The 11737-nt window shown below is 35.3% G+C and overlaps 1 protein-coding gene across 4 annotated transcripts in view; it reads right to left on the minus strand.

Annotated features, from left to right (window-relative positions):
* LOC101222649 (DNA polymerase I) overlaps positions 1-10796 on the minus strand; it is a 53702-nt gene extending 42906 nt beyond the window's left edge. For all 4 annotated transcript variants that reach the window (XM_031884068.1, XM_011655563.2, XM_004144297.3 and 1 more), the window contains exons 1-5: positions 10542-10796; positions 9977-10208; positions 8720-8799; positions 3698-3736; positions 2776-2794 (exon numbers count right to left, since the gene is read on the minus strand). In XM_031884068.1, the coding sequence (XP_031739928.1) occupies positions 2776-2794; positions 3698-3736; positions 8720-8799; positions 9977-10208; positions 10542-10760 (589 nt within the window). In that variant the 5' untranslated portion in view covers positions 10761-10796. The remainder of the gene's footprint in view (positions 1-2775; positions 2795-3697; positions 3737-8719; positions 8800-9976; positions 10209-10541) is intronic.
* Between the last annotated feature and the right edge of the window lie 941 nt (positions 10797-11737).

The raw sequence follows: 11737 nt of genomic DNA on the forward strand, positions 1-11737 counted from the left end.
TGTTATCTAAAAGCTTCTCCTGGACGTGGGATCTTATACAAAGATCATGGACATACGAGAGTTGAATGTTTTTCTGATGCTGATTGGGCGAGGTCTCGTGAGGATAGAAGATCAACCTCTGGATATTGTGTCTTTGTAGGTGGAAACTTAGTATCATGGAAGAGTAAGAAACAAAATGTTGTTTCTCGTTCGAGTGCTAAGTCAGAATATAGAGCTATGGCACAATCTGTGTGTGAAATAGTATGGATTCACCAACTATTATCTGAGATAGGCTTCAGTATTACCGTGCCAGCTAAATTATAGTGTGATAATCAAGTTGCACATCATATTACATCTAATCCAGTATTTCATGAACGAACTAAACATATTGAGGTGGATTGTCACTTCATTCGTGAGAAAATCCAAGATGGGTTGGTGTCCACAGGATATGTGAAGACTGGAGAACAATTGGGAGATATTCTAACTAAAGCTTTAAATGGAGCAAGGATAAGCTATCTGTGCAACAAGCTGGACATGATCGACATATTTGCTCCAGCTTGAGGGAGAGTGTTATGATATATATATTTATATATATCTCATATGTCCTTTATTGTAATTTTATATAGTCTCTAGGGTTTAGTTTATTTTCTATATAAATATGTAACATTCCTTTGACTCAAGATGAATAATAAGAACGATACCTTTCTGAATTCTAGATTACACTCCCCACCAAGCCACCAACCCTCTCTGCCCTAACCCTCTCACCGGTCATCGTTGCTGCCCATCTCTCTCACTGGTCGCCGCCAACCTAATCGCCGGTTTCTGTCCATTTTCCCCAAAATTTGGACGCCACTCTTTTGCCGGTTTTTTTCTGCCTCTTCTTTATTTACTCTTTTCTTGCTGTGTGGCCGGACATTGGACAGTTTGATATCTATCAATTTAGTATGACCAAACATTGTTGTGTACTTGTTCATCATATAATGTACTTGTTTGGCACATTCTCTAAATCCAATGTACTCATCTTAGATTTTTATGTTTTCAATTCCTAAACACACCCAAAAGTTTAGTCCATTTTAAAATTTTATTTAGGTATTATAGTGTATAATGGCTTCAAGAAGACAAGTCTCGAGTTCCACCACATCAAAACTTAGAAGTAGCAAGAGAGAGGATGAAGTGTATTAAGAAATATTTTAATTCAGAGGATGAGCACACAAAAGTAAACATTGAATTTGCCAATTTCTCTACAATGTCTGAACAGTTTGCTAATCCTGAATCCATACATAATAGATATGATATGCCTCTAAATAGTTGGTGAACCATCCATGGTGACTTTAATCCAACTTTACAGTCACTAGCTATGAGTTACTGATTCAGCCTTCATCCTCCTCTTGGGGTGAGAGAAATTGGAGTACATATTCATTTGTGCACTCCATGAGAAGAAACAAGATGACACCACAACGTGCAGAAGACTTGGTGTACATCCATAGCAATCTACGTCTTTTATCAAGAACTCCTGAATATCTCACAGAAGAGAAAACAATGCGGGACATTGTTGGGGATTCGTTTGATTCATTTGAAGATGTGGGAATGCTTGAGGTGGCTAGTTTATCTTTGGAGGAACTAGAATTAGAAGCTATAGTTTTTACTAATGAGGCTCAAGTTCAGGATTCTCAAGAGAACATTGGAGAAGAACGAAGACATGATCTTGATTCTATTTTGTAGTTTTGTAGTTTTTACCTTTTGGCTTTTGTTGTGTTGAACAAACTACTCTATGTAATATGTTTATATGCATGACTTATATTTAGTTCTTTAAAAAAACCGACGTGTCCCTGACGTGTCATGTCCTACTTTTTTAAAAATGGCAGTTGTCATGTCAGTGTCGTTGTGTCGTCATGTCGCATGTCGGTATCTATGCTTCCTAGGATTCAGTTGTTGCTCAATGGGACAATTCCACTATGTCTAGGTCAATAGTGTTTCAAAGACTGTTAAAAGGAGACGAAATTTCTAATTTATTATCTCGGTTATACCTTCTCTCTTCTAAGACATAGAGTCGGATGATAGTACATTCTGGTCAATTGATAAGTCAGGAAGATTTTGAGTTAAGTCCCTTTTGGTTCATCTTTCTTCACCATCCCCGTTGGACAAAGGTACTTTCAAAGCTCTATGGAAATCCAGTAGTCCAAGGAGAGTTAATATATTGATCTGGATTATGGCCTTTGGTCTTCTAAATTGTTCCTTGATTATGCAAAGAAAGATTGCCAATAAGTGTCTTTTACCCTCGATGTTCCCACTATGTATGAAGGACAGTGAGGACCTGCTGGTGTAGAGGAATCAAAGGGTTTATTAATAAAGTTTTACATTGTATCTAAGTCTTTACCGATGTTTCAAATTTCTGTTGCTTTACTGAGACTCGTATCCTTTTCAAAAAAAAAAAAAAGATGGCTCGTTTTCTCATTTGTCATCGTTTTTAGGTCATTTTCATATTTGTGTTGCCTGGGTATATCCATTGTTTCAGTTGTAGGCTGTATTTTCCTTACTTCTTTTGCTCTTAGTATAATTCTATTGTACTTTGTGCATTAGTCTCATTTATTTTTATTTATAAAAAGGTTCGTCTCCATTTAAAAAAAAGGCTAAATGTGAATATTTCTCTACAAAACACTTCAATGTGCCTAGCACACCAGGTGAAGTACATGCAAAGAGAAAATTATGAAAATTGTACATCCAAGAAAAATAATGAATACAACCACATACATGTTCTTGAAGAGTAATGTGACAATTTTGAATCCTATATCTTACCATCATGGTCGAACACAACCTGTACAACATTGAGAATACATACATGAGTATTGCTATTCCATATATGGTTAAGAGAATAATAATGAGAGACACAAGCTAAACACCAAACCACATGAAGGGCAGGTTACTGATTAGTTATGCTAAAAAACAGACTGAGTACTTAAAGATGGATGAAGGATTCTAAAACTTGCCAGCCAAATTATATGGATCATCACTTGCTTATTAGTCTAACTACCATTTAAGGGACGAATACCCATTTGATCCCTACTGTTTGAGTTTCAGATGCAATTTGTCTCTAGGTTTCAAAATCTAATGTTTCCGCCATTTAGGTTTCTATAATGCTCCAATTTGGAGACCTATTGAGATATAATGGTTTGGTGCTAAGGGGGTGTCAACCTAGCTGAGATGTTCGGGTGCACCTTCTGATTTCCCTTGCTTATTGCTATCTAGCTTCTTTATTACGCACATTGTATAACTCTCTTGTACTTTGAGTTTTATTATTAATAAAGAAGTTTGTCTCCATTACAAAAAAATAAAAAAACTCCAATTTGGTACCTGATGTTGACTGTTTGTTAGTTTCCTTGATAAAAAGATGCCATAACTTTTGTACATGTTTTCTTACAATAATCATCTATGTTCTAGTTTAATTTTGTTGATGTAACCAAAAATTTACTTTAAAATATTTTTTCTTCATCCCCTGTCACCTCTCATATTTCACCCTCCCCACCAACAATGCCCATCCTCTCTCATTTTTTGCCAAGAAAAGTTAAAAATAAGAACCAAACGGAAGGATTAATGAAACCCAAAAATTTTTATAACAACAAATCAAATAAAACCCAAAAGTCAAATCTCAAAAACCAAACATTGGTGAATGTTTGGAATAACTAATTGAAGAGGGTGTTGAGGGAAAAAGAAAAACTACCGCCACATGAGAAGGCATAATCTCCAGAACATCAACAATCTGCAAAATAATAATAATGACTAAGCACATTAACCACTATAATAAACAGAACTTTTGCTTGCAGAAAAACCACAGATGCTTTTAGAAAAATATATAATAGATATAAGATCTTTAAAAAAATCTTTTATTCTCTAACATAAGAACTACCTACGTCTATCAAAATTTGGAATAAAACTTTACTTTTTGATACTTGTAGCAAAACCAAAATCAGGGTGATCTTCTTTATTATCTGCTTCCTAACTACCTTTTTTTTTTTAAACTCCTAGCTCCCTTCAATTCCAGAAAGACTTTCAATGCACTATCACATCCAAGACTGTTTACAATGCTGGAGAAAGAGTATAAAGAACTCAAATGAAAGATATACCACAAGCTTCAATGATGCCGTGCAAGTGCTTTGGGATTTCTTCACTGAATTTTTTGAGAGAAGGTTGTTCTTTTCCTAAACCTTCCTCCACAAACAACTCACGGACATTGCTGATTATGTTCTCCAAAATCTCATAATCTTCATCCTCTTCCTTTGCATTAAACTCTTCTAATTCCTCACGACTTACACTTGGAACATTAGAACTCTACTTCGGCTCAAAATTTATTGTTAGAAATAGTGGGCTTGGGCCTTGATGAAAGCCCATGGGTAGTTAAGATTTACTTTCCCTAATTTTTATTCTTTTAATTAGGCTCGTGTTGCATATAATTTTTACCCATTTTGTACTTTTTTATTATCATAAAATAATAAGAACAAAAGATCATGATTTTCTCCCGATACTCGGGTTTCCATGTATATTTGTGTGTTCTTTGTCTCTATTTTCAATGTGGTATCAGAACAGAACATTAAACAAACCCTAGACAACATAACTATTGATGAAAATCAAACAAAGGAGATAGTCGCCAGTTTTAGCACCGTCGTGGATGCTTGGATCAGTGTTTCCATGGACGAATGGTTTCACCGCCTTCAAGCAACGTTGGCCAATGCATTCCCATCCAATTATGTCATCACCCGTGTTGTCAAACACCTCTCATGCACCACCACGTGCCGGTCCATCCTCCTCAAACAGTGCCGATCATCTCATCTGTGCAACCCTCTTTTTCATTCACGGCCTATATTGCTCCCCACGACTCAATTCACATACTGCCACCTAATTCCGACCAGCCACCACCTCTTCTATCATCAAATTTGTATGTCCTGTCACCCACTAACCTTAGTTGTCATCCCAATGTTAAAAATTCACAAATTCACTCAACATTTTTTGTTCGTGAATATTCAATTCATTCCAACCCTAACATGCAAGCTTCCTCAGGAATAGCTCTACAACAACTGGAAGAGCTTCGACAACAGATTGCAGCAATTGAGAGGCTACCTTAAGGACGACATCCAACACTCCTGTATTGATGTATTCTGAGAATCCGATAACCTTGTTCCCCACTTTATCCTCTTCTTATGTGACTAATACAGTGGCACAGTTTTCACTCATCTCGAAGCTTTTTGTGGCCATTTTGTCAGCTTACTTTGGGCTCCTTTTGTCATCTAATTTAATTAATTACTTTGTACCTAGTTTACTTTCTAGACTTCATTCGTACTTCTAGGATAGAGGATTTTGCTTAGCTCGTTGTTATTGTTGAGTTTGATTTAGCTATTATCTGTATCAAGTCATACTCCCAAAAACCACCATGTCACTTCTTTTTCAAATGAATCCTATGCCTTATTTAGGACTGGCTCACACACGGTGGACCCCACAAAGCATTCAATGAAGTAACGCCTTTTGGTATGCAAATGGGGAAGAGGAAGAGCCCGAGAAAGCCATTTCTCCTAAGACCACAATTGTTACTTCTCACGGCTTTTCATTTCCTCCTTTCCTTGAGATTCACCTAGTCACTTCTTTGGAAAATTTAAGAAAAAAAAGATACAAGTCCCGTGCAAAGAAGCCCTCTGCTCAAGACTACTCAGAAATTCTAAATAAAAGAGAGAACATCATTCCACAATGCTTGGACGATCTAAATGAACTTCGACCTTTTCGAAGAAAGTTGTGTGAAGATTCAAACCTCTGATTTAGATTGCAACAGGTCAGTAAAATCACATTTTTCTAACTCGAATTTCCATCGGTCTCATTTTAAAATTCCAGGCTAGAAGATCTGCATTGATAATCAATGCAAGCACCGAAGATATAGATTGAGAATTTAGAGGAGTTGGAAGAATACCAAACAGAACAAGAGGAGGCCGAGATTCTTGATACATTGGGGCCAAATTTTTTCAAGTTAGTGTTAGACATGGTGGATTCTGAAATTTTGAAAAGCTTAGATGAAGAATCTGCTTTTACTGACCTAATGAAGCATTCAGGGGCCTGAACTTTAGAGTTGTACACTTCCAGTAGATCCGGATTTTTATCAGAAATGGAATGCTTGAGGGGGTGGTTCCGAGAATAGTCCGAAGAGAGGACTTTAAGGTCACAAACCCCATTTAATTCCGATTTTAGTAGGGCAGTCCAAACATTATTGAAGGAGGTTTGTTTGCAGATGCAATGCTTGATAATTTTTGGAGCATGAGTGGATTTACTTCCTTTGGCACACTTGAGACTACTGGAAATTCCAAAATCTGGAGAAAGTTGGGCCTCTGTACTAACAGAAAGTGAAAATTCCTTTGCTGAAGCATTCTGTAACTTTTTTGCTTTAAATGTCATGAGTTGTCATCAGAAATGAGCAAATTTCATAATTGCTCATAATTGTAAATAAGTGGGCCTGTTTTTCTTTAATCCTCTCACTTAATGACTCACTTAGAGACTCATCATCTGCCGTAATTTTAAAAGCAGAATCAATAGAAATGAATCCCACTGCTATTTTGCAACCGCTATTTATCTTGGGTTCGGCAAAATTCAAAGAAGGGGCCTGTTCAATTGCCCGCACAATTAATTCACCTTCAACCTGATTGCCGGCCTCTGTCATCTTCTCTGGCACCAGTGGGATGGCCGGAAAAGCTTCAGAATTTCAAACGGATTTCTACTTTTGGAAAGAGTTGCAAACACTGATTTCGTAACTCGATACTGATGGAAAGGAGGAAGGATCAAAATCTTCATCAACAAAACAACTCTAATTCTCAATCGATCAATAAAGTTTTTAAAATCTTACAGCAAGCTAGGAACTTTGGAAGGTCTTAGAGTATTTAGAAATTCAAAGTCTCCAAAATGTAGGTAAATATTTATCCTCTTTAGGTCAGTAATTTCAATCGTTAATGGCACAAATCCACACAAGTTCTTCTTTACCTGAATCCGGCATCACCAACATTTGTTTAGTTTAGAGTTTCGGTGGCTATATCTAGAAGACCACCAAAGTGATCCACAATAGCCTCAAAAGGTACTTCTACGCTAGTAATCCAGAGGAAGGTTTTTTATTTTAAGCCAACCACCATAGCCTTTTTGAACAAGTGGCCGGCTATGTTTGAGGTTATCCCATCTTTCAAATTTTAGGTGGAAATCTCTCCAGGCCTGCCATTTTCCTTCTTCACTAAGAAAGTCTAAGATTGAGCCTTGATCAATACTAATGAGGGCACTCTCATCATATAAAGGATTTATAACAATTTTCATTTGGAAAAGAACTTCTAGCCTCTTACGGATCAATCCCCAGTCATCTGAGGCAAATAATTTTGATATAATCCATAGGTTTTCAAAATTGACCTTTGCAACTTCATGGTTCTTGATCAACCACTGCTTCTGTATTGGAGGGGAAGAATGGAAAAAGCGCTTGAGGCTTTCCTTTTTAACTAAGAACCTGACCAACTTCCTTAGTTTCATATCTTGCGGCAGTGGAAATAGAACTGGCTTTTACCTTTTCAACATAACTTATCTTTTCGACCAACTGTAGAAAAGAAGTCTTGGAGATATTATCTGAATGCCATCTAACATAATCCAATTTTGCAGCATCCATCCTTGCTGATATTTCCCTTAACACACTCTTATATTAAAGAAGCCCCCTGAATATGGCCCGTGACTGCAACTTAGAACCTATTCGAACTAAGATTGAAACTTTGAGATTCTGAATATTCCTCTGTCAATGTCCCCGAATTTCCTGAAATGACTGTCCACCGGAGTTCTGTGTAAGTCAAATATTACTGACTGAGCCCATCTAAGTTGACTATAGGAAAGAGAAATGCTTCTGCTGGCTACTACATCTTTAATAAAACTGCAATTTTCCTCTTTCCAAATGCAGTAGTGTGACTCATCGATTTTGCAACTGATAACCTCCATGTTGTGCTTTGAGACTTATTGAAAGGGTCTGCTAAAGAACCCGGCTACTGAAAAGGGGACGAGAGAGAAGAGAGGATAGAGGGGAGAGAACTTACCTTTTGGTTTTCCAAAGTGACAATTCAATAATTTGATTGACAAACTGACAACATATACTTTTATTTAAGAAACCTCTTCCTTGGGTGACAAAAAAAGATTTTAAATAATAAGAAACCTCTTCCTTCTCAATGAAGAAAACACAAAAATTATTATTTTCTTCTTTTTTTCTTTTTGAAACGAAGACAAGTTTCTTTATTAATAAAGGAAAATGAGACTAATGCTCAAAGTACAAGAGAATTATACAAAGAGCAAAAAAAGAAAAGACAAAAACATCCAAACAAACTGCCCAAAGATGATCTCGGCCAATACAAGGGAAACGACCAAAACAAACAAACGCAAAGAACAAGCTAAAAAAGCGAAATCCAACAGAAAAAATGAAGTTAAAATTATTATTTTCAGTAGTATCAATGCCACAAATTTAATTGTATCAGAATTTCTTTATTTTTAATCAGAAACAAGAAGTGACGAAAATTGATATCCAATCTTTTATTGTAATATTTTACATAAATTAATTCATAGCAAACAATAACAGAGATGAGCATAAGAGGAATGATAACACCAAGGTTTGAGTCATTATTAGTAGAATATCTATCATTGTTGGAAAACAATAGCAAATAACATTTTAAAACCAGAACCTAATAAGAATGTTACTTACAAGTGACAAAGCAGTAAATATTGTTAGCACCCAATCTCCATTTCCATCCGCATGTGATAAATGTCCATGATGAAGCTTTGCTGCTCCCACGACAAAAATCCAATCAAACAAATTAAATCAATGAAGTAAATATTGTAAAAACGTATGTTCCTTTGGGTTGATCCAGTCTTTTCCAAATCTTAAATTTAGGATGCGTTTCGATTGACTTTCTAAATGTTTATAAAAACTTTTTCTTTTGCACTTATAAACACTTTTTTAAACATTTAGAAAGTCAATCCAAACATGCACTTAAGCTGGATGTTTGGAGGATTTAACTTGTTTTCAGTTAATTTATGGGACTTCTTTTTTGGGGGGGCAAAGCTAGAGTGTTATGATTCAATTCAGTGGCAGTGCTTTTATGGGTAACAAGAGGACTTTTTAAGGCAGTCAATCCTCTCATGATGAATGCAGAGAGCTAGCTAGATTGTTTCATCAACATGGCGTACTTTGCTCCCCCAGATCTCTAATTTTAATTTGATGCAAATTAATGCCTATTGGGGATCCTTTTTGTAACCCCCCCGTTCCTGGGAGATCTCGTCTCCATTTTTGCATATCTTGTTTTCTATTAATGAAGTTCGTTTGTGTTTCTTAACAACAAAATATAAATGGTCAGAATTTAACATCTACTTATCTTTACCAACGGGTTTAAGTGGACCACTTTTCTGTTATCAATCATCCTCTTGGCACATAAACCATTCCAGTGAAAATACAAATTGAAAATATATGTTATGACGATGTAAATAAGAATGGAGCTAATTGGGTAATTGGATAAAAGTCTAAGTTAGTTCCCTTTTTACCCCACATGTACTAAACTCTATAAATAGGAGTTTTCCCCCATGTATGCACAATTAATAAAATTCCTACTCCAAAATTCTTCCAAGATTTCTCCGAAACTCTTTAGTCTACACACCGTTGAACAAGTTTACTTGATTCATTGTTTGCTTCATAACTTTTTTTCTTTATAGAACTTGCGAACGAGTTTTCTTTTTGGAGGAGTAGAATGATGTAAGAAGAATAGAGGTTAATTGAGTAATTAGTTAAAATTCTAAGTTAGTTTCCTTTCTACCCCCACTTGTAATAAAACTCTATAAATAGGAGTATTGCCTTCTTGTATGAAACACATTATTCATTCTAATAAAAGATTCAGGCTACATTATAAGAACTTAAGATAACAAACCAAGTAAAACTAAAGCATTCTGACTGACACGTGTAACATACCCAAAAGCTTGTAGTATGCTCTAAAAATGATTGATGTGCCATCAATGAGCATGACTCTAGCATCTGCAGGATTATCAATTCCAGTATCTTCTTTGAACGTAAGCGGGTTCGATAATGAATCTTGGAATTGCACCATTGGCTGGCATCTAGTAGATGCAGAACTACCATGATAAGTTGGAACCGTATCCATGGTATTGGCAGAATTTATACTTCCGGATGAACTGCAGTAACCCTGAGAAACAGAGAAAATTCCTTAACAAAAGTCAAAACTGCAGCAAAAAACAAAGGCAAAAGTTGTAGATTGCTTTGAATAAAACCAAACGCTACAATTAGAGTACATATAATAAATTAAAAGATCATTCCAATGATGGGCATCTTCCACATTCTACTCATAAGTGATATCTCGAACTACACTTGCAACAAGAATATTATACTTCACCCATTTCACACCTACACTGTAACACCCAGCCAGTAATGAGGCTCTTAATGTTATGAAAGTAGGTTAGGTTGTAAATAACAGAATCAATTAAGAACAAGAAGTAGGAATTAGCAGAAAGAGAGATACCTTTGGGGATAGCAGAAGGGAGAACGAAGGAAAAGAATGAATCCTCGAAGAAGAAGTAGAGAAGCGAAAAGGATGGGGAAATTTGGAGGTGAAAATGAATCCCAAAAAATTTCTGCAAATATGCGAAGCACTAGCAGTAGCAGTGTGAAGATGGTGGGAGGCCATGAGAACTGAGGGAGAACAGCCCAAGCGTTTCAACAACCGCTGCCCAATTCGCATGTACCTTTGTTGTCTACAGTCTTACGGGTTCCTTTTTTTTCTATTATTACTATTAATTACGGAAATGGTCAGATTTGCCCTTTCAGAAAATACAACTCTTTTCCTTTTAACTATTTAAATTAGTTTTTTTCTGTCTCTCGTTGGAAATCAAACTCACATATCACAAATATTTAAATTTTTACATCTCATCCTTTTTTGTTAGATTGTTGCAAATTTAGTCTGCAAAATAATTAAGTATAACATTTTTTAAAAATTACAAATGTAGTAAAATTTGTCAAATTATATCAATGATGTAAGTCTATCATCGATAGACCATGTTGTAAATATTGGTTTATCATTGATAGATTATCGATACAAGTCTATCAGCGATAATTTTGCTATATTTGCAATTTTTTTAAATATTACTATATCCTTAATTATTATTCCTAAAATGGTCTTCAATTATAGTTATTATTTAATATGATAATGGGTTCATAACTTATTTTATGACCCATAAGTCATAATTGGTCTCTAGCAACACATTTTGTGTATACATATTAAATTAAGTGGGTGATCCAACATAATCTAATATAATTATTGCTTTAATCCTTTTATCGTGTAATATCTATAATTGAATATAATGCATGGACAAAGTTAACTTATCTAATTCAATTACTTTCTCGATCAATAAGCATACTAAAATAATAAATGACATTGATACTTATTCATTTATTTGTAGCACGTCCATGCATTTCTATAGTCACGCTTAATCGAGTGGCCCATAGATATCTCTCTATAACAAGATGGATAAATTACATCTTGATTAATCATTGTCAAGTACATAATTCATAACGTAATTAAGTACAACCTTTATAATTATCCGATTAAAGATAACGTTTGATTACATCAGAATAGATTAATTTTTATGTTTGACACTATGATAATCTTAGGTTTAAGGATCAAAACAATCAATTATTTGAGATTATTTATGGCTCATG

Source organism: Cucumis sativus, chromosome 4, assembly GCF_000004075.3.
Source record: "Cucumis sativus cultivar 9930 chromosome 4, Cucumber_9930_V3, whole genome shotgun sequence".
NCBI classification, from domain to species: Eukaryota; Viridiplantae; Streptophyta; class Magnoliopsida; order Cucurbitales; family Cucurbitaceae; genus Cucumis; species Cucumis sativus.